The sequence below is a fragment of the Bos grunniens genome, chromosome 25, assembly GCF_055505025.1.
Source record: "Bos grunniens cultivar Pamir isolate PY7600 chromosome 25, Bosgru_T2T1.0, whole genome shotgun sequence".
Classification (NCBI taxonomy): domain Eukaryota; kingdom Metazoa; phylum Chordata; class Mammalia; order Artiodactyla; family Bovidae; genus Bos; species Bos grunniens.
Genome location: NC_141189.1, coordinates 25,906,191 through 25,932,612, shown reverse-complemented (window position 1 = coordinate 25,932,612; position 26,422 = coordinate 25,906,191). Strand labels below are relative to the sequence as shown.

The window sequence follows — 26,422 nt, the reverse complement described above, 5'->3', positions numbered from 1 at the left end:
GCCCATTCTCTTCTCTTGATGTCTTGCAATAAACGTTGCACTTTCCTTCACCACAGCCTGGTGTGGCTTTGCTGTGCTGTGGACCCGAGTTCCCTTCTGTAACAGAGCTCAGTTAACAACAGACTCCTGAGAGATAATAATGGTAGTGGCTATTTTTAAACTACTTAGTTTTAGGGTGGTTAGTTATGCAGCAATAGATAAATTTACTTCATAGAGTTTTCAAACACTTAGAACATGGGATCAGCAAACTTTTCCTGTGAAGGGCCAGGTAATAAATATTTTAGATTTGGGGGCCATATAGTCACTGTCAAAACGACTCAGCACTGCTGCTGTGGTGCAAAAGCAACCAAGACAGTGCATTAGTGACCAGGGTGGCTGTGTTCTGATAAAACTTTATTTATACAAACAAACTGGATTTGGCCCAAGGGCAATTGTTGGCCCAGACCCAGAAAACTGCCTAGACATAAAAAGTATCAGCTATGAGTACATGTGTGTAAGGTCAAGTGTGTATGTCTGTGTGTACATGTGAAGCATAATATAAAAGTACATGATATAAACGTACACTTTGTATGTCTGTGTACCCGTGTGTCTTCATGTGAAGCATGCATCTGGATGAGTGGAAATGTGTGTGCAATCTGTTTAGTCCTGTAAAAACACATCAACAAGCTGTAACAGCTGATGTTTCAACGACTGCTCCCCACCCCTCCTTCCTGCTTCTATTCTGAGGAGAAAAGGGAGCATGGGAGAAAATCAAGAGAACAGAAAGAGCTTGCCGGTCCCATCATTTGCATCTGGGCTGAGTTTGGAGGGAAGCCATCGCGGCTGGGCTACTGTAGGGCGGAGTCCACGGCTTCCTGTTGGCGGAAAGGAAAATGAAGTCAGTCCCCTGGGGGGCGGGGCGGGGCAGCGGGGGAGGTGCCGTAGAAATGAAAAAGGAACTCTAGAGCTTTAAGGAGGGGCTTGGGGGTGGTTGTGGGGAGAAAGCTATCCCCCTCCTGCAGCGGGTGGCTCTTCCAGGCAACTTGTAAACATCTGCCTGCTGGTTTCATTTTGATCCCCCACTGTGGGACTCCAGAGGGGCTACTTCCTGCCTGACTAACCTTGGCTCAGTTTGCCGGTGGCCAGAAATGCATCAAGTGTTAGCTTGGGAGCCAGTAGATGTGGGTTCCAATCCCTGTCTGCATTTACTTACTAAGTGGCATCGGGGCGATCAGCCTTCCTTACCGGTATAACGGGGATGCTATTAGCATCACCTCCTAGGACTGTTGCAACGATCAAATGAGGATTCTGTGCATCTAGCCTTTGACAAGGAGCTTCCCACACAGTAAATGCTCTGAAAGGTGACACTCTGAGACAAACCCCATGGGTTCCAGTGCTGGGCTCCAAGATTTCCAGTTTGTCTTCCCTAATCCCCACCAGGGCTGCCTTAAACTCCTGATTTACGGAGTCATAGAAACCTGTTTCTTTCCTTCAAAATTGCTACCTCTATTAGTTACGCAGCACTCACTGGCAGGCTTATTTGATAAGCGTCTGTCTCCTCCAGCAGACTGAAAGCTGCAGCCAAATGAGATGGTGTCTGCTTTGCTAGCCACTCTGTCCCGAGAGCCAGTACAGGGCCTGGCACACAGTTGGCACTCGATAATTAGTTACTGAATGAGTGAATGGAGATGCAAAACTTCACAATTTGGGATTATCTGGGGCCTGTGAAGAAAGCTGAGTGCCGAAGAATTGATGCTTTTGAACTGTGGTGTTGGAGAAGACTCTTGAGAGTCCCTTGGACTGCAAGGAGATCCAACCAGTCCATTCTGAAGGAGATCAGCCCTGGGATTTCTTTGGAAGGAATGATGCTAAAGCTGAAACTCCAGTACTTTGGCCACCTCATGTGAAGAGTTGACTCATTGGAAAAGACTCTGATGCTGGGAGGGATTGGGGGCAAGAGGAGAAGGGGACGACAGAGGATGAGATGGCTGGATGGCATCACCGACTCGATGGACATGAGTTTGAGTAAACTCTGGGAGTTGGTGATGGACAGGGAGGCCTGGCGTGCTGTGATTCATGGGGTCGCAAAGAGTCGGACATGACTGAGCCACTGAACTGAACTGAACTGAGGGAAGAACAGCTCCTCATTTTTAATCAACGCATGAATTTGAAAGGCTTTCAATGGGGTCTTCTAAAACGGGGTTAGGCCAGAACAGCCGCTTGTGTTAGTTAAGTCAGGCTGGGCTATGCTGCTGAAACCATGAACCTTGATATTTCCTTTCAGAGGCCCAACATCACAAAGGTGGATTTCTCACTCAAAGCATGAATCAGGTGTCTGGCAAGAGCAGTTGTTCTCAGTTCCTCTCGTGCTGCTGGCTTCTTCATGTGTGGCCTTCACCGCCTCTGCAGGATCACAACCAGTCCCTTCTGCTCCCTGCTCAATGGTCAGAGCCAGCTGCTCAGCCCAGTCAACCTGCCGGGGGCACTGGGAGATACTGGGCTGCTCAGGGATGCTCAGCTAGCAGCAGAAGAGTCTCCGCCACAAATAGGAAAGGCTCAGACTTCCTGGCCGTTCTCACAGGTCTGGGTTTCATGTGAGGATGTCTGAATGCATTTTGAAGGCTTGGAAAGTGGAGATTCCTACTGATTAGACTGCTTTTGAAAATCAGGTATTTATCAGAGGAAGAAAAATAACCAGTCATCACAAATCCTTTGCTTAAAATATTGCACAATGTTTTCAGTGCAGTTTCTTGCTGTACAAGACCCTGAAGGCCCATCTTAAAATGTCACAATCATTTTTCTCCATGGTTGAAATAATTTTTAAAAATATTTTTATTGGAGTACAGTTGTTTTACATTGTTGTGTTAGCTTCTACTGTACAGCAAAGTGAATCCTCTATATGTATACATATATCCCCTCTTTTTTGGATTCCCTTCTCCTTTAGGTCACCACAGAGCACTGAGTACAGTTTCCTGTGCTATACTGAAATAGGTTTTAATGGTTTCACTTTGATAAGGATCAACAGCCACCCATCAGAGGCTTAGCTCCGAATTCGAGGAGACCAATAATTCAATAAACCATAAAGATAAACATCTTTTGATAAGGTCCTTAAAAGCTTTTAGTTTGAATCTGCCACATAGTGGGACTCCTAATATTTTTTTTGATGATTGGATGGACTGCGATTGTTCTTCAGTGCTGGCTCAAAGTCACTGCATCCAAGGTGGCAGAAGGGGAGGGGAGACACTGAGACGAAGTGCAGGCAAAACCACTGACTATTCAGGAAAAGAGCCAGCATTTTGTGAATGCAGGCTGTGTATGATGTATGCTCTCTCCAGGCTAAAAGACAAAGAGGATGAGGGAACTATCCCTTCTAATAAAGAGGCATTTCTTCGCCAGAAGTTTCAGGGTGACTCTGATGCCTTTTTAAAAAATATTTCCATATCCCTGGGGTTGTAGATAAAGGGAACTGCTAGTGGCATTAAATCCTGTGCCCGTTTAGTGATATTCTGCCTTGTACATTCCAGTCGTAGAGTTCTGTCCTTGGGTTTTATTCCCGAACCACCACCTCCACCCTTTCAGCTGCCTATCTCTGTCACAAAGCAAGCCTCACAGATACCAGCTGGTGGCTCCACAGTAGCTGATGGGGAGATCCCAGTTGCTCTACTGAAAGGTTTCAGAGGAGCCATCTGACCTAAGTCAGTGGTTCACAACCCTGGCTGCATTCTAGAATCATCCGCAGAGTTGTATCCGTGCCTGGGCTGCACCTGGGGAGTCTCTGATATCACTGGGCCAGGATGGAGTCCTGAGCGTGGATAATTTTACAAAGCCCCTTGTGTAGCCAGGGCCAGGCCTGAGAACTACTAGCCAGAGCTTTTCACAGGACTCAAATTTCATTTAAGGAATGAAGTGGGGAGAAGCCTTAGAAGATGACACAATTCAGAAGAAAGAGATATAGGTATGGATGGATCTCTCACTGGATGTCCTCTTTTCTAGGAATATGTATAACAAATATTCACAAGTGCACTCACATCATCAAGGAAGCTTGATGATGGGGAGGCAAGAATTCTACCACCAAACCACCAATGCAGAAGTTTGGAATTGGGGAGGCTCTGGGCAGAATGCCTCAGGGTGGCCCCCTCCCTTAAGATATGGATTCACCTTCCTGGGGTACCACTCCTAGGATACAGTAGCTAACATTTGGTAGTATTTCTCAATCCCACATGCATTACTCTTTGATTCTTCCAATAAGCCAATAAAAGGAGGGATTATCAACCTCATTTTGCAAATGAGGAAACTGATGTTCAGACAAGTTGATGGACTTGTCTAAAAGATTATAGGCAGGGAATGGTAAAGCTGGGACTTCTATCCTAATTGGAGAAGGAAATAGCAACCCACTCCAGTATTCTTGCCTGGAGAATTCCATGGACAAAGGAGCCTGGCAGGCTACAGTCCATAGGGTCGCAAAGAGTCAGATACGACTGAGCAACTCTCATGCACTCACTCAATTCTAATATTTATGACCTTTATTATATGCACTTTTCACTTTCATGCATTGGAGAAGGCAATGGCAACCCACTGCAGTGTTCTTGCCTGGAGAATCCCAGGGACAGGGGGGCCTAGTGGGCTGCCGTCCATGGGGTCGCACAGAGTCGGACACTACTAAAGCGACTTAGCAGCAGCAGCAGGCCTCCAGATGGGCATAGATTATATAATTATGGAATTATATGTTCCCCAACTACTTCTCATTTCATTGACACAATCTTCTGCTATTTGTTTCTAGCATTTCTGTGTCAGAATCTTATTTGTTCACTAATACCCATCCTTCTTTCATATTTTGCTCAGGGCTGCTAAATGCCAGGCTGTTTCCAGCTTCCCTTGCAGCTAAGAGTGGTCATATGACACCATTCTGGCCAATGAGATGTCAGGGAAGTCTACTGCCTTCCTTAACCCAGGCTCTCTTCTCCGTGGCTGAAGTAGCCATTGTGGCAGCTTGACAGAACAGGAATGAGGATAAAAGTGAAAATATCCAGAATGGCAGAGCAAAGAGATGCCTGGGTCCCTGATTCCCTGAACTCCTGGCTGCCTACCTCCAGGCTTCTAGATGATGAGAAAAAATAATTTAAGTCACAATAGGTTAAGTTTTTATAGGTTGTGGCCAAATGTCTTCCTACGTGATAGTTTCCCAACATGCTTTTTATCACTGTTGTTTTTTCCTTTACAATTGAACATACCACCCAAAAGTTCAACACCAGCCAGCATCTGACTGAAGCTGAAGCTTAATCATGAGGGGACACTGAGTGAGTGTCAGTTGCGTTACTTTTGAGACCTACAGCATGTTGTCACCTGAATCAACATTTGCATTTTCCAGCTTCCATTTGCTTTTCCGAGATGGGGGCAAATGCAGGGACACAAACAACTGTGTAAACATGCCCCCCAAAAGACGGTGACACTGCCACGACTCAGCCCACCCTCACTGGGCTTCAGCAGATGAGGGAAACCTGGATTCACTGTGGGAAGGTGGTTTCTAGCAAAGTCTGGCTGTCTGAAGGTCAAATGCATAAAAGTCAAGGCTGCCTGTTTACTCCACTGGCAGCCCCTCTTTCCCAATTTTTTTTTTTTTTTTTTTTAGCTTCCAACTCATTCAGGTATTGCTAAGCTACAAACTACCACTAACTCAGCAGCTTAAAACAACGTGTTCAGTTTTGCTTGGTGGCTATAGGCCAGCTGGGCAGTCTTGCTGATCTGGGCTGGTGGCTGGGCTCGGCTGGTCAAGTGCTTCAGTCATTCTGTTGTCTGCTTGGTTGTGGGCGGGAAGGGAAAGCTCATCTGGAATGGCCTCCATCACATCTTGAAGGTGGCGGTCACCTCTGGCGACAGGGCCACATGGTCCCTCATTCCCCAGCAGGCCAGTCGTTCACATGTTCCAAGAGAACAACTGGAACCAGACAGGCCTAGGCTGGGAATTAGCAAAATGCCCCTTCTACCACATTCTACTGACTAAAGTCACAAAGCTGTTCCAGTTTCAAGCGGTGGGTGAAAAGGCTTCCTTCTGGATGGCAGAGAATGCAGTCACTTCGCCAGGGGCAGAGGGATAGGGAGCTTTGGAGAACAGGGGCGACTTTTATAAGCAGGCTACCATGGTACCTGAGTAACAGCTTTCCCTAGAGGGGAACACCATGGGCATCAAGGAGCAGGAAGAACAAAATCTGGGAGCAGAAATATGGCCAGGTGGACCCTGCTGAGGAGGAAGAATGAGCCCAAAGGGAGCAGACGAAGAAGTTGGAGACAGACTAAAGGAAAATTCCATTCAATAATTAGTTCCACACTGGGTGCTGAATATGTGGCAAGTCCTTTACAGACACAATCAAGTTAATCTCACTCACTCCTATGAGGGAGGTTCTATTACTAATACCATTTTACAGATGAGGGAATTGAGGTTCAGACAGGATTGGATAACTTGCAGACACACAGAGGAGAAGAACAAGACGCAAGACTTGAAGACAGGCCTCTTGAAGATAAAGCCCTGGCCTGAACGTGACACTGGTCTGTCTTCAGAATAACTTGTGTCTCTGTCCCCACCCTTCTGCCTGGCTTGGACCGCTGCAGCATCGGATGACTTCCAGCCAGCGTTTTTTGTAAGAGGCCAGAGAGTGATTCTTTTCAGTGCTGTGTTGCAATTACTCAACCCTGCTGATGGAGAATGGAAGCAGCCAGAGACGGTATGTACATGAATGTGTATGGCCGTGTTCCCATAAAACTTTATTTATAAAAACAGATGAATTGCCACCCTCTTCATTCTCTGCCTTGCAATTCAGAGTGAGTCAAACTCAAATGTGACCCTGCCATTCCTTCCTAAGGTGGATTGCCAGTATCTTGGGGGTCAGTCCAGACTTTCAGTGTGGTTTCCGACCTTGCAATCAAAGTGCAGTGCCTGCATCAGCAGCTTAGCCATCATCTGTGAGGAAAGTGGGCTTTCAGGTTGCACCCAGACCTGTGGAATTAAGAACTTACATTCAAACAAGATGCTCAGGTGGTTTGCACAATGCAGTTTGAGAAGCTCAGGCTTCCGGAGCCCCTGTGCCCTGGTGCCTTCCTACCTCTCCCACCTCATCCTTTGCCCCTGGAGCCCCCTTGCTCCCACCCACCCTCACTTTCCAGCCAAACTGACTGCTCCCGTCACCTCTGTCTGAAGCTTTGCTCTCCAGCCCAACTCCCTTTAATCAGCGAATTCCTGTCTATCTTTGGATCTCAACTGCAAATCGCTTCGTTCAAGCAGCCCTCCCTGAAACTTCTTCTGTGCACCCAGGCCCTCCTCCCACCTAGCACCGACCACACTGCATGGAAATGACTTCTTTAAGTGACTGCCTCTCAAGGCGTCTTGTGAATTCATGAGAGAGACCCTATCTGTTACCTCTGTATGTCCTCACCCCCTGGGGACAGGAGCCACCCAAGAACTAACTGCTGAAAACTAATCAAAACACACCCCTTTCCCTTAGGCAAGTGTTCTACACAACCACTGTTTAACTAGCCAACTTCCACCTGGTTCTAAAGACTTTGAAGAGTCCTAGCGGCCTCTGAGATTCCATCTCTCACAAAGCCTGGTGGTTTTTCTTATTAGCTAATGTTTACCATTTGGAGAGGGCCTGGGGTGGGGTGGGGGGGCGCTAAGAAATTTCTGGGCAAAATTCTTAAGCTACAAATTAGCCACAGGCCAAGACTTGAGTTGTGTTTGGTGTGTGAGAGGCGAACTGAGGGTAGAGGCGGGTGGAGGTGGGAGGCAGAGAGGAGGGACAGGGCCAGAAGCTTCTTGCTAAAAAAGTTACTTGAAGGCAAGACCCCACGCTGCCCACAGAGCCATGAACTGGCATCCTTCCCCACCTGTGCACGATGTCAATTCTGTACAATGTCCCAGCTTTGCTATGTGGAAAAGTGTCCCATACACCCACTCGCTGAAAGCAGGTGGCCTGTGTAAGGAATCACAAGCCATTATAGCCACACGCTACCCTCCCGGAATATGAGAACTCTCTCTAAATCTGATATTCAGTCCAGAGGTTTCTATAAGTTCCTTTATTAATAAAGCAAAGTATGAAAGAACAAGGTCCCCAATGACCCATATGATTAAAAGTGCAAATTTACTTCAACCTGAAATAGAAAACAAATGGCTGGCCTCGACTGTTTGGACCATGGGAATTTGGTGTGATTAAAGCACCTTTTAATCACACAACTGTAGCAGCTGAACCATATTTGATCACCTCTTTGGTCTCTGTTATTGGAACAAAACATATGCTATGACCGCAGCCGATAGACAGCATCATAATACACAGTTTAGGGTCAAAATCCACACTAAAAATAACAATAAAATAAGAGGAATGTTTTAAAGTCAAGTGACTGAATCAAGGCACTTAAAAAAAAAAGTAAACGGTGCTCACAATATTCCTGAATATCTGATACTTAAAAAACGAGATTACATGTGATTTAGCTGCACGTTTTAGTCCATTCTCTCTGTACAGATGATCACATATATCTTCATCCTCTCCCAACGTATACTTGCTCTATTCCCACTGAATCATGTGCTATGAAAGTATAAAAAAAATTAACAGTAGTGTCTAGGAAACAGACAAGCAATTAAAAAAAAAAAATTAACAAATGCCACAATGATAACACTGAACTTTTTTCCCTCCCAAGGGATAATGGAAATGTCCATGAAGTTTATTTTTTCCACCACTGGGGAGGGATAATAATAATCTTCCTCCCCATGTATATGATCAATTAAATCATCATCAAGGTCAAAAGCCACATTTTATAGAAAAAGTGACTGACTTCTTGAGGCTAAAGGAAACACTTTGGAAAGCTATTAGTTTAATTCCTCCAGCTAGGACGTCACTTTTGGTGGGAGCCATTGAGGCAGAAAGAGATAGGAACATCTGATCAGAACAGTGCTCTTAACAGTGGGGCTGGTAACAAGCCTAAGAAGCTTGGCAGGGAGGCCCTGGCATGCTTCTCTGGTGTTCACTGCCACCAACTATCATCCCAAAGGCTAGGAAACGACTAAAAAACAAAACTTAATTTAAAAATAAGAATAATACACAAATAAAGAAGAAACAAGTTATTCTACAATCCTTCCTGATTACTCATCTGCAGACTCTGATAGAGCCAAGGAATTCAGGCCCAACTCACCACGAAGGAAATGCCAAGAGCTGGTCCCCAGGGGCCTGATATCCAGTCTGACTCTTTCGGCTCTAGGATGGAGAATCCTCCTGGGAATTTTAAGTTAAGTGTTACCTGTGGCAGTGTTAATTTGGGGGATTTGTTTCTACAATAAAGCTTAGTTCTGAGAGAGAAAGTAGACTTGAAATATCACCCCCAACCACATAGTACAACATCATACCCATAACAATAAATATAACCTTATTCATACTTGAGGGGTTAACTGTGTAAGGCAGGGATCGCAAACTGGTAGCCCCCAGGCTCATTCAAATGTATTTTTGGCCCACATGTGTTTTGGATTTTTTAAAATTATGTTGTTTAAAAATCAGAAAGCTTCCTTTTTAAAAAACAATCCTGACTTTTTTTATTTCCAGCCACACCCTACCCTCTTCCCTGCATAGAACTGAGCAATGTGCCCCATGAAGATGGGTAGAGTACCCCCCCACCCCTCCCCTATTTACCTCCCTGTCTTGCTTCTGCAGGCTGCTGAGTTTGCGACCCCTGGTTTGAAATAGCACATATCTAAACAACGTGTTTCCTAACCCAAACCTCTCTCACACCCTCATGTGATTTCACCCCATGGAGTGAATTCTTCTGCCCAGCTCTTCCTTTCACATCCATCTTAAGTCCTCCTTCCTGAAATCTTCAGATTTCTCTTCGTTCGCTCACATTTTCCCTTCTTTCAGCTTCAGTTTCATTTTGCAAAAAAAAAAAAAAAAAATCTCCGTCTCTCAGCCCACAAGCGTTTCGACATGGCTCCCAAGACTGGTCAGTGGGAGTTACTAAAGTGTGTCTTACGGCAAAAAGGCTGAGTCATCTCCCCAAAATATTTTCTTCAGACACCGGCTGGACAGTTAATCTTTTTTTTCAGAGCATGAACAATTTTGAGCCTTCTGGAATGAGAATATTTGCATTTATGAATCTCCAGTACCAAGTATACACCAAAAATGTATATATTTCAGATCAAGGACATGATGGAGCCCTAATAAAATAGAGAATTGAGCTTAATTTAAGTGCCATGGGCAACCATCACACCTGGCTAACATGCCATATTATTTCGTTTGTACACAGTACATGTTTTGGATTACTAAACATTGATCAAAATTGATCGAAATCTCCAAGTTTTTGGTTACCATGTACAGAGAACAATTGTTCAGCATGGCATTTAAATAAAACATTAATAGTTTAAAAATTCACAAACACAATGCCCCATTAATTAAAAAAAATAAAATTTAAAAATCTTGAGGATGGATGAGGCTTTGGGTAATTAACCTAAAAAAAAAAAAAAAAACAAAGAAACTACAAGAACAGTAAGTGTGTTACTAGATTCAAACATCAAAATGCTATTCAAAAAAGGAACCTATCAACTTAACTAGAAATATTTGGAAAATTCAGCTTTTAAAGCTTTATAATACCCCCCCCCCAATAGCCTCGCTTTCCCCTATTCCAACTACAGGGGAAATTGTAGCTGAGTATGGAAACATTATAAATATATATTTATATAAAGATCTACTTACTCTTGAAATTTATTTAAAAAGTAATTAAAAAAAAAAAAACACTGTGCAGTTTATATCTTTGCAGGAAGTTGGTAGACTGATTCCTTTGCTAAATGCAGTACCTTACGACCTAACACTGACCTCAAAAACTAGGAATGACTTTGTGGTATCCAGGGGAAATGTCCCCAGCGCAACCCCAAAGAGACAGCACAACATTTGCAACTGTTTCTCTTGTAGTCCAAGGTTGCAAAGGACTAAGAAATCTCTGCAGTTCTGATGAGAAGGATTCCCTATAAGTCATCTATTCACAACGATTTCCCCACAGTGGCCAAGTAGGGCCCCTAAAAAGTTTTAAAAGTTCCCTCCAAATAGCTCAGAAATTAAACAATGGCCCAATTCACGTGACTACTTCTGTCTTCCAAGTTTTACCTTTAAAAGTCTCTGTTAAAAAAAGAAAAAGTTAAAAAACCTAAAGTGTATCACTGGAACTGGTTGTATTTTCTATTCAGCAGATGATGGCCCATTCTAAACGTCAAGTGAGTTTCATGTTGACTGATGCAATTGAGAGCTATTAGAAAATTGGGAGGACAGAGGGATTTCAGAATGGACGGCCTGCAAAATACACTCAGCCTGGTGATGTTTATGCTCAAAGAGAAGAAAGAGGGTACAGCTGACAAGGGCTGTCTCCCTCCATCTCCCCTTAGCTTGCCCTCCCCTGCTGTCTTTCTCCTGTTGACGGACTGAGAAATAACTGATCTTCAAGCACAGAGCCCAGAGATGCTGAACTCTAAGTGAAATGCATCGCAAGACCTGTGCTGAACCAACTGCTTCTCAAAGGTGGCCTTTGGGCCGCTAAAAGGCTGCTTAGGCAATCAGAGCAAAACGTCCCAACCACGAAGGATCACTGAGATTGGCTGAGAGCAGGCACTGCCTCTTCACTATCTCATTAAACTCAGAAAGAAAAGGAGTTTGCTAAAAAGACTTTAAAACAAAAATGAACAAACAAAAACAGGTTTCTCCCTCTAGCCAGCAGCAAGCCCTGGCGAGTCACCTTGCTAGGCAGAGTGAACTTCATCTTTTTCGAGACTCAACATGTTTTCTGCCCTCACCAGTGCTGTCTGAAGCATTGTCACTCCGCCCTGAGCATGGCTCACAGCAGGGGCTGATGAGCGCTCATCCCAGCGCCTGCCTGGAGCTGTGTTGAGCAAGCCTGCTTTTCAAGACTGCACCTCCCTTCATAGCAAATGTAACTGGCCTCCCTTTCCAATGCCACACGTGGCACTAGCAATTACCCCAAAATGAAAGAACTGATCGATAAAGTGCTGTTTGCTCTGAAAGTTTCGCTAACCAGCTCTTGACTGCGGCTCAACACCTGTGACTTAATCCTTCACAATCCTGTCAAACACCCTTGATGGAACCCTTTAAAAAGACCTTAATATTTATCTGAACAGTGGAAACTACCTCAGAACATGAATTACAGTTCCAGTTGTAGAGAAAGGTCCAGATTTTTAAAAAGACAACCAGGAAACCAGGACCTACCAAGTAGTTATGTAAAAAACAAAACAAAAACAAAAACCATTAGCTTCTTTAAACTGGGGGGCAAGAGAGATCTTCTAAATAACTGGCAGAGGGAACTTTTTCTGCAGCTAGTTCTTGCTTTATTGAACCTCCCTAAAAGCTAAATCTTTCTACAGAATCATTCCACACAAACCAACATTTGGACCAACTCTCAGTTGCCGATGGTGGCTGTCTTTCCATAGCTCATCCAGGACACTCTGGTGGGTGTGAAGATGCCATGATTATCTGGATGGTGGAGCCGGGGTGATGTTTAAGCTGCCAGATGCCACTGCTCTGAATATTCCAACCCCTTCTGCAGGTCATCTTCCTTGACTTAAACAGGCTTCACTGCCATCCCCGCCCCACCTGTGGAGTGGGGCTGCAGGAGCACTGGGCCAGGTGGGGGCTCTAACAGGGTTTATGGTTCATCTTCAGGGAACCCTTGGGTGCGCTGACTCCGGGGTGGCGGACACCTGACGAGGTAGCGGGGACCGCCATAAGCGCGGAGAAGCTGGGGCAGCCTTCGCCACGTGGACAGCAACCGCGCCGCTGCGAGTTCCCGAACCTGCCGGTCGAAAGCCGCCAGGAGGTCAACTGGGGCAGCTTCACGCAGTACCTTGGGTAGCGGGCCCACCTCGGTGGCCGCCCCTCCAGGGCCCAGGACGCAGTGGAAGAGCGTCCGGCGTCGCAGCAGGCAGTCCCTGAGGAACTGCACTAATTCCTCCAGGCGGTCGCCCAGGTGCGCCTCGTCCCAGCCTGGTGCCGGAGCCCCCTCGCGCTGCAGCACCGCCAGCAGCGCCGACTTGAGCACGTATGAGGAGAGGATGCGTCCCCACTGCGCGGCGGCCGTCGGGTCCAGCCCGCGGGCGCCCAGGTCTCGCAGAGCTTTAAGCAACTGCAGGCACTTGAGGTAGCAGGCACCTGGAGGGGCCCTTTCCTGCAGCCAACTCAGCAGCTTCTGCTCCTGGCGCGCTGTGTTCAGCCCCCACAGGGCATCGGCACGCAGGCCTTCCGGGAGCTCCGACAGGGGCCCGGCAGGTGAGGGTGGCGGTGGTGGCGCCACCAGGAAGACGCTGTCGCCCAAATGGACGGCAGGGATGAGTCGCACGGCCATGGAAAGGCGGCAGCAGCCGTAATCGGTGCGGCAGGGCAAGATGTGTAGGGTGGGCGGCTGCTCCAGACCGCCCGGGGTCAGGCTGACCCGACAACGCCCCTCCAGGCTGTAGCGCACGGTGGCCAGGGAGCGCTGCAGGTGCGCCTGGAACCAGCGCAGTACCAGCGTGGCCGAGAGGAGGCGCCGCCCGCGGACATCCACGCAGAAGCCGTCGGAGAAGGGTTTGCAGTCCCGGAGCCAGTGTCCGCCGGAAGCCCCTGGCGGCGCCTTGAGTGCACACACGAAGCAGCCGTGGAAGGCTGGAGCCAGCTCGGGCTCTGAGCCCAGGCTCCGAGGCTCCAGCGCCACCAGGGGAGGGAGGCGCAGCGGCACGAGCACGTCGAAGCCGTCGGGCCGGCGGATTTTATGCTGCTCGTAGGCGCTCCCTACCTGGATGAAGTCTCCGCGGAAGGCCAAGGCCAGCGCTCCCCCAGGTATGGGGCCTGGGGACCCTCGGGCACGGCCAGCCCGCACCAACTCGCCCACAATGCGGCTCACGTGTGCCTTGCTGTGGCCCAGCACGTGCGGCGACAGGCGCACCTCGTGTTCGTAGTAACTCTCCAGCAAGATGTCTAGGCTGGGCTCGGGGAAGTGTTTAGCCGAGAAGGTGGAGTGGCCCCCCATGCGGGGAGGCCCGGGCAGAAAGCGCTGTCGGACAGCGTGGCGACAGCGCAGGAGGATGTAGCCAAGGAGGAGGAGGACCGCCACCTTGAGCAGCGGGAAGCCGCCGTCCGCGCCGTCTGGGGGCTCGGTTCGGGCACCCGCGTTTCCCCGCAGAACATGGTAGAGGCACACGAGGGCGGTGCACAGGCCGGTCACCAGGGGCCAGAAGACGCGCAGATTGAGGGTGTAGTGCACCGACATGCCGGGCGCCGGGGGCAGCGACGGCGGAGCAGCCCAGGGCGCGAGCCCCGGCGGCGCCCCCGGCCCAGCATGCGCGCAGCGCCCGGGCAACCCCACTGTCCCGGTCTCCTTCGCCTCCGCGGCGGCTCCCCCGTCGCCGGGCCGGGGAAAGCCGCCCTCCAGCTCGGCCTCCTCTCCCAGCTCAAGCGCTCCTTCCAGCAGCGGCCGGCCCCGCCCGCCCCGGCTCCCGGCCGCGCCCTGTGCCGACTGTGCGCGGCGTCCGGCCCGGCGGCCCTCCCCGCCCCGCCCGCGGCCAGCTTCTGGTCCCGCCGCGCTCGCCGCCTACCCGGGGCTGCCCGCCCGGAGCTGCGGGGCACCGGCTCAGAGATCCCTCGCCGCTCCCCTCCGCGCTTGTTCCCGTTACTCGGCCCCAGGAGTTTCCTCTTCCGAGGGGAGGCGAGACCACGCCAGCTAGCGGGGAGGAAATGCCGGAGTCTGGAAACCGCGCGCGGAGCCGGCGGGCGGGGTCGGCCCCCTCCGGGGCCTCCGCCTTCAAGCGACGCGGGACGGCGGGAGGGACTTCGGGACGCGCTGGCAGCTGGCCTTCCCGGTCCTCCCTGCCCGAAGGAAGATAGGAAGGCTCTGATTGCGGGGCGGTCGCCTGTCCGGGGAGCTTTCTGGAGTTGTGTTCACACAGAGTTGCACTGAGAAGTTGAAAGGAAGGAGGTGGAGACGGCGCAAAGGAGCCCGTCCACCCCCCGCCCTCCCCCCGAAACCGCCCCCCTCACCCCAGCAAGCCGCGGCGGCGGGGTGTTGGTGGCGTGGCAGGTCCTGGAGCGGAAGCGGCCCCTGCCAGCGTGCCGCCGTCCTTTATTCAAACCGATACCTCCTGAGCACCTACTGTGTGCCCGGCAGACCAGGGGCTGGTGAAACAGCAGTTGGCGAAATAGATTAGGCTAATGGTGCCCTTCCTAAAGCTTAACGGCCTTTTTTCAAAGAGGAAAACAAAAAAAAAGGAGGCGTCCCACAGCAGAAAAATGCTCTGAAAAGGAATAAAAGTGTGTGAGGGAGTGACAAGGTGGGGGCTGCCCCGCGGAAGCTGGAGGCTCTCTGTGGGGGGTGACGGTGGGTTCCCGAGACCCGGAATTGAGGAGGAGCCAGGCTTGGAGGGACAATCACAGCCTTTACACAGGTCACACACGCTGGCTCCTCACGTCCTCCTACGAAAGGGGCACTATTATTTCCCGCATTTTTCAGATGAGGAAACTAGGGCACAGACAAAGTTCAGCCCTTGCCCAGGGTCACACAGCTTTTAGCAGAGCTGTGCTTTGAATATCAGCACCTGGCTCCAGGGAAGCAGGACCTGGGAGGCCGTGCCTTCCTGAGAAGGGTCCTTTGTCAGGGCCTACGCTGGCCCCCCAGCCCAGGAATCCTTCTTTTGTTTCATAACAGGGAGCACTCCCTGAAGTTATCAGCATTTATTTAATTATCTGAACTTATAATTTTTAAACAACTTATTTACACTCATTGCACCTTCCTTGTTTCCACCACCAGTAAAGGAGAGCAAGGGTAGATATATTAAAAATGTCAGAACTCAAAAGTCATCTGGGAATCAGGACTCAGAGGATGGCTCCTGACTTAAGCCCCAATATTCCTCCCAGGAAAGCCTCTCAGAGCTAAGCAGAACTGTACTCAGATACCTGTCTCCACCTCCTATTAACTTTAACCATGAGATCAAAGTCTATTAAGTCAGGAGTCTTTGAGTTGCAAGTGACAGACATGCAGCTTTAAAAGCATTTATTGTCAGGTTAATTGAGACGTCCTTTAAGATCCTAGAATACTTCAGTATGGCTGGATCTAGGTTTTCTCAAACCACTCCTTAGCTCTGCTTTCTTCTAAGTGGGCTGCACTCTCTGCCAATCTGTCTGGAGAGGCCCCTGGCTGCTCTAATTTGACCTTTTCCTCATCGCAAAGGAAAAGAAGATTTTGGTTGCCTGAAAGTTGCAGCAAATGTCATGCCTAGGGATAACCCTGAGTCCTATGCTAGAAGTGACCAAGCAAGAGAATGCAGTGGTAAAGAATCCACCTGCCAAGGAGATGCCAGAGACGCAGGTTCAATCTCTTGGACCGGAAGACCCCCTGGAGGAGGAAATGGCAACCCACTCCAGTATTCTTGCCTGGAAACGTCCATGGACAGAGGAGCCTGGTGGGCTACAGTCCATGAGGTTGCTAGAGTCAGACACCACTGAGCGATTGTGCACACGCACAGAAGAGAATGCAATGATTAACCTGGACTGGGGTGGTGCCATAGACTGAAATGTGTGTCCTCAAAATTCACGTGTTGAAGCCCCTTTGTCCCTAAATTAAGTGCATATTCACAGGTTTCAGGGTTAGGATGTGGACAAGACTTTTGGGGGAGCCACCTTCAGTAAATGATGTACTGTACTACTCTGTGTGTGTGTGTGTGTGTTAAGTTACTTGGTCATGTCTGACTCCTTGTGACCCTATAGACTGTAGCCCACCAGGGTCCTTGGTCCATGGGATTTAACTGGAGTGGGTTTCCATTTCCTCCTCCAGGGGATCTTCCCACATACAGAGATTGAACCCATGTCTCCCTCGTCTCCTGCGTTGTAGAATATTACCATTACTATCATCTTTTCTGCCTATAATCAGTTTCCATAGCTCATTTCCTCCAGAGAGTTCAAGGTACAGACTTCGGAAATTTGCCCTTGGAAAAATCTACTGCATGTTTCAGATCAAATACAAATTCATTTTTTCCTTAATTTATTACCCAACATACAATGTGCCAGGCAGCAGGGACATGCAGTAAAAGAGTAGGGGCTCTCTACTTACGGACTAATGCTACATGGTGTGGGTAGATTCAGAAAACTGCCACTGTTTCATCAACTTTTGACCATTATTTCATTAAAAATCTTTAATGTTTAATTTTTGACAAAGGCCGCTCTTTTTTTTTTTCTAATGCTCAGCAAATATATATACACAGCCCTCCCAACATTTCTGATTCCCTAGAGGTGTGTCCTGTGAAGAAAGAATGGCAGTGACTCACTTCCCAGGGAGGGCCCAGGGAAGGCGCCTGGAGTGGGGAGGAGGGTGACACCCCATCAGGCTTTGGTGGCTGGGAAAGGACAGTGTGTTTGATAATATGTCTGGTGTTTCTGCTGCAGACATTTTCACTGCATACCTAATTGGCCTTCAGGCAATGTTGCTGTAAAAGATAAAATAGTGAAAAATAAAAAAGGGGCATTAAAGGAAATAATGAAACATGTTATTTTAAATAACAAAATTTAAAAGACTTTATGGCAAAATACAAATGTATTTGAATACATTTAAAATGTGTGTCAATTTATGGCAATACTTCACAGATAATTGATTCTATTTTGTAGATTGTACCTAAAATCACTGCAGATGGTGACTGCAGCCATGAAATTAAACGACACTTGCTCCTTGGAAGAAAAGTTATGACCAACCTAGACAGCATATTAAAAAGTAGACACATTACTTTGCCAACAAAGGTCCATCTAGTCAAAGCTATGGTTTTTCCAGTAGTCATGTATGGATGTGAGAGTTGGACTATAAAGAAAGCTGAGCACCGAAGAATTGATGCTTTTGAACTGTGGTGTTGGAGAAGACTCTTGAGAGTCCCCTGGACAGCAAGGAGATCAACCCAGTCAATCCTAAAGGAAATCAATTTGAATATTCATTGGAAGGACTAATGCTGAAGCTGAAACTCCAAAAATTTGGTCATCTAATGTGAAGAACTGACTCATTTGAAAAGAGCCTGATGCTGGGAAAGATTAAAGGTGGAAGGGGAAAGGGATGACGGAGGATGAGATGGTTGGATGGCATCACCAACTCAATGGACATGAGTTTGAATAAACCCTGGGAGTTGGTGATAGACAGGGAGGCCTGGCATGCTGCAGTCCATGGGGTCGCAAAGAGTCGGACATGACTGAGTGACTGAACTGAGCTGAAGCATGTGTCCTCCAAGTCTTTTGTTCTTAGTATTTTAAAGGTTTCTTTTGCTTTTGTCTCACCTGCCTGTTCAGCTTTGCTTTTTCTCTAAAATTTCTTTTGTCTTTAAGAGAGGCATCAGCTTCCAAATACTAGGATGCATATTTGTACCTGAGCTTTGTGTCGTGTTAGGAAAGCTGTTTGTTCTTGGCAGGTTGTCACATGTCCCCTGATAGACGTTCCAAAGTTCTGCGGAAGGTGTGGGTTCAACTCTGTGTCTTCAAATCACCAAAGGATCTGCAGACTGACATGTTATCATGTTCTAGTGCAGTCTGGTGGTTTAGTCACTAAGTCGTGTCCGACTCTTGAGACCCCATGGACTGTAGCCTGCCAGGCTCCTCTGTCCATGGGATTTCCCAGACAAGATTATAAGAGTGGGTTGCCATTTCCTTCAGGGGATCTTCCCAGGGATCGAACCTGGGTCTCCTACATTGCAGGCCAAGTCTTTACCAACTGAGCCATACAGTACATGCTCTGACTTACTCTCTTACTTCACACTTGCAGTAAATTTTATCACCATATTTTCTATCAAGTCCATATACATAGTTGTCATCATCCTCTATTTTAAGACCGCCACGCCTGCTCGTCCCTGTACAGATCATCATGAGGGCTGAGATTGACGGGATGGAAGGACAGTTCTGTGTCAATGGAGAAATGAAACCAAACTGTCAACCAGTTGAAAGCCGCCGGTCAAACCCAACTGTCAACCAGTTATTTTATCTTTTACAGCAAGATTGCCTCATGACCAATTAATTTTGCAGTGAAAATGCTTGTGGAAAAGATGTCTATGCAAAGATGCTTGAGGTTCGAGTACCCAGAGCCCTTCGATAAATACCATGTGCCTCCTGGACTCGGCTCTTGCCCTGTGGTTTCTGCAGAGAAGCTCAGAACCAGCCCAGCTATCAATGCCATTTCACATATGGGCAGAGCAAGGCAGCAACAGGATAAGAAAGTCACACCACTGGCAAGGCTGACTCTGGAGCTGGACTCTGAACCCCTCTGCTTCACTCCCTTTCACATTGTAAAAGGTTTTATAGGCACACCTTTTATGGCACTTTGCTTTACTTTGGCTCATGGATATTGGGTTTTTTTTTGTTTTTTTTAAACAAATTGAATGTTTATGGTCACTCTGTGAGCAAGTTTATCAGTGCCTTTTTTTTCAACAGCATTTCCTCACTTGGTATCTCTGTCACATGTTGGTAATTATCTTAATATCTCAAGCTGTATTATTACTGTTATATTTGTTATCGTGATCTGTGATCCTAAATTTGATGTTACTCCTTTGACTTACTGAAGGCTAGGATGATGATCAGCAATAAAGTATTTTTAAGTTACGGTGTATACATTGTTTATTTAGACCTAATGTCATCACACACTTAATAGGCTACAGTATAGTGTGAACATAACTTTTATGTGCACTGGGAAAGCAAAAATAGTTTTGTGACTCACTTTATTGTGATATTTACTTTATTGCAGTGGGTTGGAACTGAGCCTGCAATATCTCTCGGGTGTGTCTGTGTAGCACAGAAAGGGCACATTCTGGGAAGGCAGGTTAATTTATGGTTGTCTCCAGTTGCCAAGTGCTGACCAGGTTCTGCTGTGTGGCTTCAAAACCTTTTCTGGAAGTTGAGCTCAGAGCCCTTTCCTGCAACTTTTCCAGTGATTCTCAGAGTATCTGTGATAAATGATCTATTGTTGTTTTTCTAAAGCTCTCCTGGGGGTTCTCCCGTGTACTGGACACAGCTCATGGCACACAGCTCAGAATACCCACACGAGAGAGAGACACACCTATCAGTCACTTTGGTGAACATCACAGCAAAGTCAAGTTGATGCAAATGTGTCTGAACACTTACTCTCAAGTGACTGGGCCAGGGCAGCCGTAACATGGGGGCCTGACACCCAGCTTTGCCAACAGTGTCCCCCCCAGTACTTGATGGTGACCCAGGGACCCAAACCTATCTTCTATCTTGGGGAGTCTGAATGGGACACAGAAGCCATGAGGAAGCAGAGTTCAGAATTAAGCTGAAGCCATGTGTAAGTGGGCTTCCCTTGTGGCTCAGCTGGTAAAGAATCGCCTGCAATATGGGAGACCTGGGTTTGACCCGTGGGTTGGGAAGATCCCCTGGAGAAGGGAAAGGCTACCCACTCCAGTATTCTGGCCTGGAGAATTCCATGGACCATATAGTCCATGGGGTAGCAAAAAGTCGGACATGACTGAGCGACATTCACTTCACTTCACTTTGTGTATAAGCAGAAGGATGGAACAGGCAGAGGCCTTAAGGAAACAGAAACCATTTCAGTTCCGAGGAGGGTAAGAAGAAGTCAGGAGAGAGTGCAGCTGACCCAAGAATGGTGGGTATCAGAGTTGATACAGGGGAATTAGAGCTGCCCAGATAAAATTCCAGGCCCCCTTCCTGTTTTAGGAGCAGCTGCCTCAGTTCCCATGAGTCTGATAATACTCCCCACTTGTGAAATACTTGCTATCCCCACTGGGCTCTGAGATGATATGAGTGTGTCTGTTCCCTGCAACCCAGACTCAGGGGTGGAGAGGAGTTTTACCCTGGTTCCCTGAAAAACAGAATCTAAGAGTATAGCTTGCATATGAATGTGTTACTGGGAGTGCAAAACCTAGGAAGCAAGAGTGAGGGCAAAGGGGAAGTGAAGCAGGGAAGGAAGGGGAACAGAGTACGAGGCATACAGAGCTGGTCACAGCACTGCTGCAAACACAACAGGCTCCTCAGCCACCAACGAGGCTGCACAGAGCCCCTTCACAATATCTTCAGTTCAGTTCAGTCCAGTCGCTCAGTCATGTCCGACTCTTTGTGACCCCGGGGACTGCAGCACACCAGGCCTCCCTGTCCATCGCCAACTCCCAGAGTTTACTCAAACTCATGTCCATTGAGTTGGTGATGCCATCTAACTATCTCATCCTCTGTTGTCCCCTTCTCCTCCTGCCTTCAATCTTTCCCAGCATCAGGGTCTTTTCAAACGAGTCAGTTCTTCACATCAGGTGGCCAAAGTATTAGAGTTTCAGCTTCAGCATCAGTCCTTCCAATAAATATTCAGGACTGATGGACTGGTTGGATCTCCTTGGGAGGAAAAAGTCAGACAATTGAAGGGATGGCTCCTTCCCATTACCCGCCCCTCATCTGTGAGAGTATGCCCGCGGGGCACTAGCCACACTTCCCCACCGTGTCAGGGGGCTGTTAGAGCAGCCAGGGTCTCTGTGGGTCTTGCCTAGTCTGAGCACAGGTGGGCAGTCTCTCCTCAGTCGGCACCGTGCAAAGGAAGCCCGTGGTCGGTGGCAGTGACAGGAACCAGTTCTTTCCAACAGTGAGGATGGGGTGAGTCGTGGCAAGGGCTGTTCTGGGCAAGAAGCGAGGCTGAGGCCCAGGTGTGCAGACAGGGCTGAATGAATCTGGGGAAACTGGGGTCTAGTAGAAGTCTCCTTGGGGGAAGCATCTGCTAAGCTGATTCTGGAGGATGAATTGATCATTGCCTGATAAAGGGATGGAGGAAGCCAACGGCGCAGAAGTCCCTTCATGTATGGAATCCCGCAGAAGTGAAAGCAGGATTTTGATTCCACTAAGTCTGAAGTTTGGGGCTGAGAAGAGAAATGTTGAGAGATAAGACTGGAGAGCTGGTCACAGCCTTGTGTACCAGGCTATTTGGTTAAAATGTCCTTGGTTACTGGTAACAGAAGACCCCAATTCAGTTGATTTATTCATAAATATCTAGGGAGAAAAGGGGGCAGACAATTGAAGGGATGGCTCTTTCCCATCTCCTGCCCCTCTTCTGTGAGAGTGTGCCCACAGGGCACTACCTGGCCACACTTCCCCACTGGCTGATAGAGCGTTGGGTCCCCGTGGGTTGGCAAGGACGTGTTACCACCTCACAAACTGGAAGTCTGAAGGTGGAATGGCTCTAGGCTCACGTAGTTTACTGACTCAGTCATGCCATCAGATTCCTTCCAGCTACAGACTAGCTCTCCTCCTGGTTACTAAATAACTGCCACAGATCCAAGAATCATAACCAGATACAATAGCATCCATCAAAAGACGGACCTAACACCCTGCCTGGTACTTTATAGAGGTGGCCGTCTCCCTTGGATCTCTATTTTAGAACAAGGAAAATTTCACAGAAATCCCCCAGGAGAACTTTTGGCAATTTACATGGCCTAGAATTGCATCTTGTCAAGGCCAAGAATTACATCTTGTCCAGGCCCATTGCCCTGATTGGTTTATATTAACAAGGATTTACCTCTGAGTTAGGGGTACAGTCATCTGTGTTAAGAGTTGATACTTGAATAAATTTGGGGCTCTCTTAATAAGGAAGAAGGGGACTGGGTGATAGATCAATGTATTAGGATGTAAGTTCTGCTGGTGTCACAGAAAAACCTGAAATGACCATGCCTGAAGCAAAATAGCAGTTTGTCTCTCCTGAAACAGTCACGGGGTTGGGAGCCAGACTGCCTCCATCTCACTGACCCACCACACCCAGGCGCTACCGTGACTGCTCTGTGCACCCCCGCCTGTATTCCAGCCCACGGGAAAGAGCAGAAGGACAAAGAGAGGGCATGCTCTTCCTTTTAAGAGCATGACATAAAATTGCACGTGCTGCTTCTGCACATTACCTTGGCCAGGACTTAGACACATGTGTGATATTGTGACTTAGAATAAGAAATATATATTTGGGCTTCATCTCTGGCACAGAGCTCCTAAAATCCTTAGAATATCCTAAGTGATGGAAGCGGCAAAGGTGTCCCGTGTTGTCAGCGAGGCGACTTTTAGAAGCACCTGAGTATGGGAGCTGGTTGCCAGAACCGACCACCTGGTTAGAGCGATGGAACGTTTGGTCCCCCCCCTTGACCTCCACGGAGAGGAGGGGGCTGGAGATTGAGCTCAACCACTAGCAGCCAATGATTCAATCAATTGTGCCTATGTAATAGTTCAGTTCAGTTCAGTTCAGTCACTCAGTCATGTCTGACTCTTTGCAACCCCATGGACTGCAGCACGCCAGGCCTCCCTGTCCATCACCAACTCCCAGAGCCTACTCAAACTCATGTCCATTGAGTCGGTGATGCCATCCAACCATCTCATCCTCTGTCGTCCCCTTCTTCTCCCGCCTTCAATCTTTCCCAGCACCAGGGCCTGTGTAATCAGGTCTTCATAAAAACTCAAAAGGATGGGGTTTAGAGTTTCCAGCTGAGGAACACATGGAGGTGCAGAGAGCATGGTGTGCTGGGAGGGGGCATGGGAGCTCCGGCCCACACACCCTGCCCTGTGCATCCCTTCCATCTAGCTGTCCCAGAGTTACCGCCTTTTAAATAAGGCACTTCTGGTGAGTAAAAGCTTTCTCTGAGTTCCATGAATTGCTCTAGGAAGCTGACCAAACCCAAAATGGGGATGGGAGTTGTTGGAACATCCGATCTATAGCCAGTCAGTCAGAAGCACAGGTGATAACTTGGACTTGCAACTGGTATCTGATGGGGGAGAAGCAGGGGAAAACTGAGTCCTTAACCTGTGGGATCCAACACTGTCTCCAGGCAGGTGTCAGAACTGAGTTGAATTGTAGGACACCCAACTGGTGTCTCAAAATTTCTTACAAGCGTGTGTGGGGGGAAATCCCTCCACACATTGAAATTGGTCCCAGGAAATTCACTGGTGGTCCAGTGGCTAAGACTCCAAGCTCCCAATGCAGGGGACCCAGGTTCGATCCCTGGTCAGGGAACAAATCCTGCATGCCATAACTAAGACCTGGTGCAGCCAAATAAATAAATATTAAAAAAAAAATAAATTAGTCCCAGAATTGTACATGGCCACATATAGTAGCAGAGGAGGCTGGGAAATATTGTCATTATCATAGAAAGCATCTTGCTAAAAATAAATGTTTCATTATTATGGAAAAGAAAGAATAAATGCTCCGAGACAGTCATCAGACTTTGCCATAGTAGGCAAGCAACAGTATCTGATCAATGGGCTCCATCCTAATTGTGATTCACTATTTGTGTGATTACGCATTACATGTTTATATTTCTAAATATATCCTGAGGTTTTTTTGTGAGCAGGTACTACATCTGTCCAGTTCACTGCCCAGTACTGACACTGAAAACAAGTCAATCTATTTCAGAAGTGCGGCAAAGGAATTCCATACTGATAAAGAGCTTTTCACCAGAAAATGTTCTTTCCTGATCTCCATTTTCAAAGCCTCTGTTGATATAAGAGTCGTGAATAATGAAACCAACATCCGTCAAAGGGAAGCTTCCGTCTTGCAGAGATGAAGGGCTAGGAGAGAGCTATTGAGTCTGTAATACAATTTGGTGCCAATAAAATGGTGCAATATTAAATTCAAGGCCGTCGGATTTACACTATAAATCCCACCCAATTAGAGAGCAAGCAACCAACCCCCACCTGCCACAGTTCCTCTAGTTTGAGTCATTTTACGAACACAGACTTCCCCGGACATTGCCTGGTGATGTCATAGAGAGAATTTTGACAGTCATTACATTTCTGGCTGGAGGGCAAAGGAGGCCAAGGAGGCCAAGGAGACTCGGAGCTGAGTAGAACATAAAATGACTGGGTTCAAAAGGCACAAAGTCAATTGTCTATAAAGTTAATGAGTTGGCTGCAGGCCTCTCGTCCCTGCTGCCTGCTCGCAGGGTGGTGATGAGGGTCAGCCTGTCCTGAGAGTTCACCCTACAGCAGGGGATGTTCTCATTAGGACTTTGCATGATTTAACCCCATTCGGCCTCCACCACACAGAACAACCTGATGAGAGACAGTCTATTTTTACCCACAGTCCCTGGGGAAACTGAGGCCTAGCCATAGGATACATACTTTGCCCAAGGTCATAGAGCTGCTGCTGCTGCTGCTAAGTCGCTTCAGTCGTGTCCGACTCTGTGCGACCCCATAGATGGCAGCCCACCAGGCTCCCCCATCCCTGGGATTCTCCAGGCAAGAACACTGGAGTGGGTTGCCATTTCCTTCTCCAATGCATGAAAGTGAAAAGTGAAAGTGAAGTCGCTTAGTCGTGTCCAACTCTTAGCGACACTATGGACTGCAGCCCACCAGGCTCTTCCGTCCATGGGATTTTCCAGCCGAGAGTACTGGAGTGGGCTGCCATAGGTCATAGAGCTAGAAAGTAGCAAAGATGAGATTCAAACCCACGCTTCCTGTGCTGGTATTTTTGCCCACCCTACCACCCCCATATGCAAACTGCCTCTTGTTTTCAAATGGGCATGTTTTCCTGGGTCTGGGGCAACAGAGCAAAATAAGACATATGGAGGGAATTTTTCATAAAGCTCAATTCACAGGGGACTCTCAACTCACAGGGTAGGGACATTTAAATATCAGCACACGGCAAAAGAAAGTCAAATTTAGTTCAAAGTAGATCGGCATAGGGGCTCGGATCACACTTGCATCAAAATTCATTAAGTGATCCTCTTCAAGTTTGGGTATTTCGCTGTATCTAAATTTTGCCTCCAAGAAATCACATACACACACATCAGATTCTAGTAAGTGATACACCTGCTGAAGTGTGCTGCCTCAGCAATTGCCTTTGAAATGTAACAAAAATAAGATGGGGACCTCCCCGGCAGTCCAGTGGTTGAGACTCCGAGCCTCCAATGCAGGGGGCACGCATGGCTTTGGTTCCTGATTGGGGACTAAGGTCCCCCATGCTGGGTGGTACAGCCCCCAATTTTTTTTCTCAAAAAGCTGAAAAAAATAAGATAGATGGAGAGAGGGATGGAGGAATATACAAATGTGAGAAAGCCATCAAGCTAAACAGTAATGGTAGAACAGAAGAACGGAGAAGGCAATGGCACCCCACTCCAGTACCCTTGCCTGGAAAATCCATGGACGGAGGAGCCTGGTAGGCTGCAGTCCGTGGGGTCGCTAAGAGTCGGACACAACTGAGTGACTTCCCTTTCACTTTTCACTTTCATGCATTGGAGAAGGAAATGGCAACCCACTCCAGTGTTCTTGCCTGGAGAATCCCAGGGACAGGGGAGCCTGGTAGGGTCGCTAAGAATCAGACATAACTGAAGCGACTTAGCAGCAGCAGCAGCAGAACAGAAGAAGTGGGTATATCAGTGTTCTTTGTACAGTTCTTTCAATTTCTCTGTGTATTTGAAGATATTTTTAATATAATATTT

General features: G+C 47.8%; 1 protein-coding gene and 1 long non-coding RNA gene across 2 annotated transcripts; both read right to left on the bottom strand.

Moving 5' to 3' along the window:
* Positions 1 to 6,703: 6,703 nt before the first annotated feature.
* On the bottom strand, positions 6,704 to 7,978 carry LOC147345338 (uncharacterized). Its single transcript, XR_015154668.1, has 2 exons — positions 7,858 to 7,978; positions 6,704 to 6,970 (listed from the first exon to the last, which is right to left on the bottom strand). It is a non-coding gene; the product is annotated as an uncharacterized LOC147345338 (long non-coding RNA).
* A 53-nt stretch (positions 7,979 to 8,031) lies between these two features.
* Positions 8,032 to 16,681, bottom strand: ITPRIPL2 (ITPRIP like 2). Its single transcript, XM_086375552.1, has one exon. The coding sequence runs from the start codon at positions 14,254 to 14,256 to the stop codon at positions 12,658 to 12,660; it is 1,599 nt and encodes a 532-aa protein (XP_086231678.1). The 5' UTR covers positions 14,257 to 16,681; the 3' UTR covers positions 8,032 to 12,657.
* Positions 16,682 to 26,422: the final 9,741 nt, after the last annotated feature.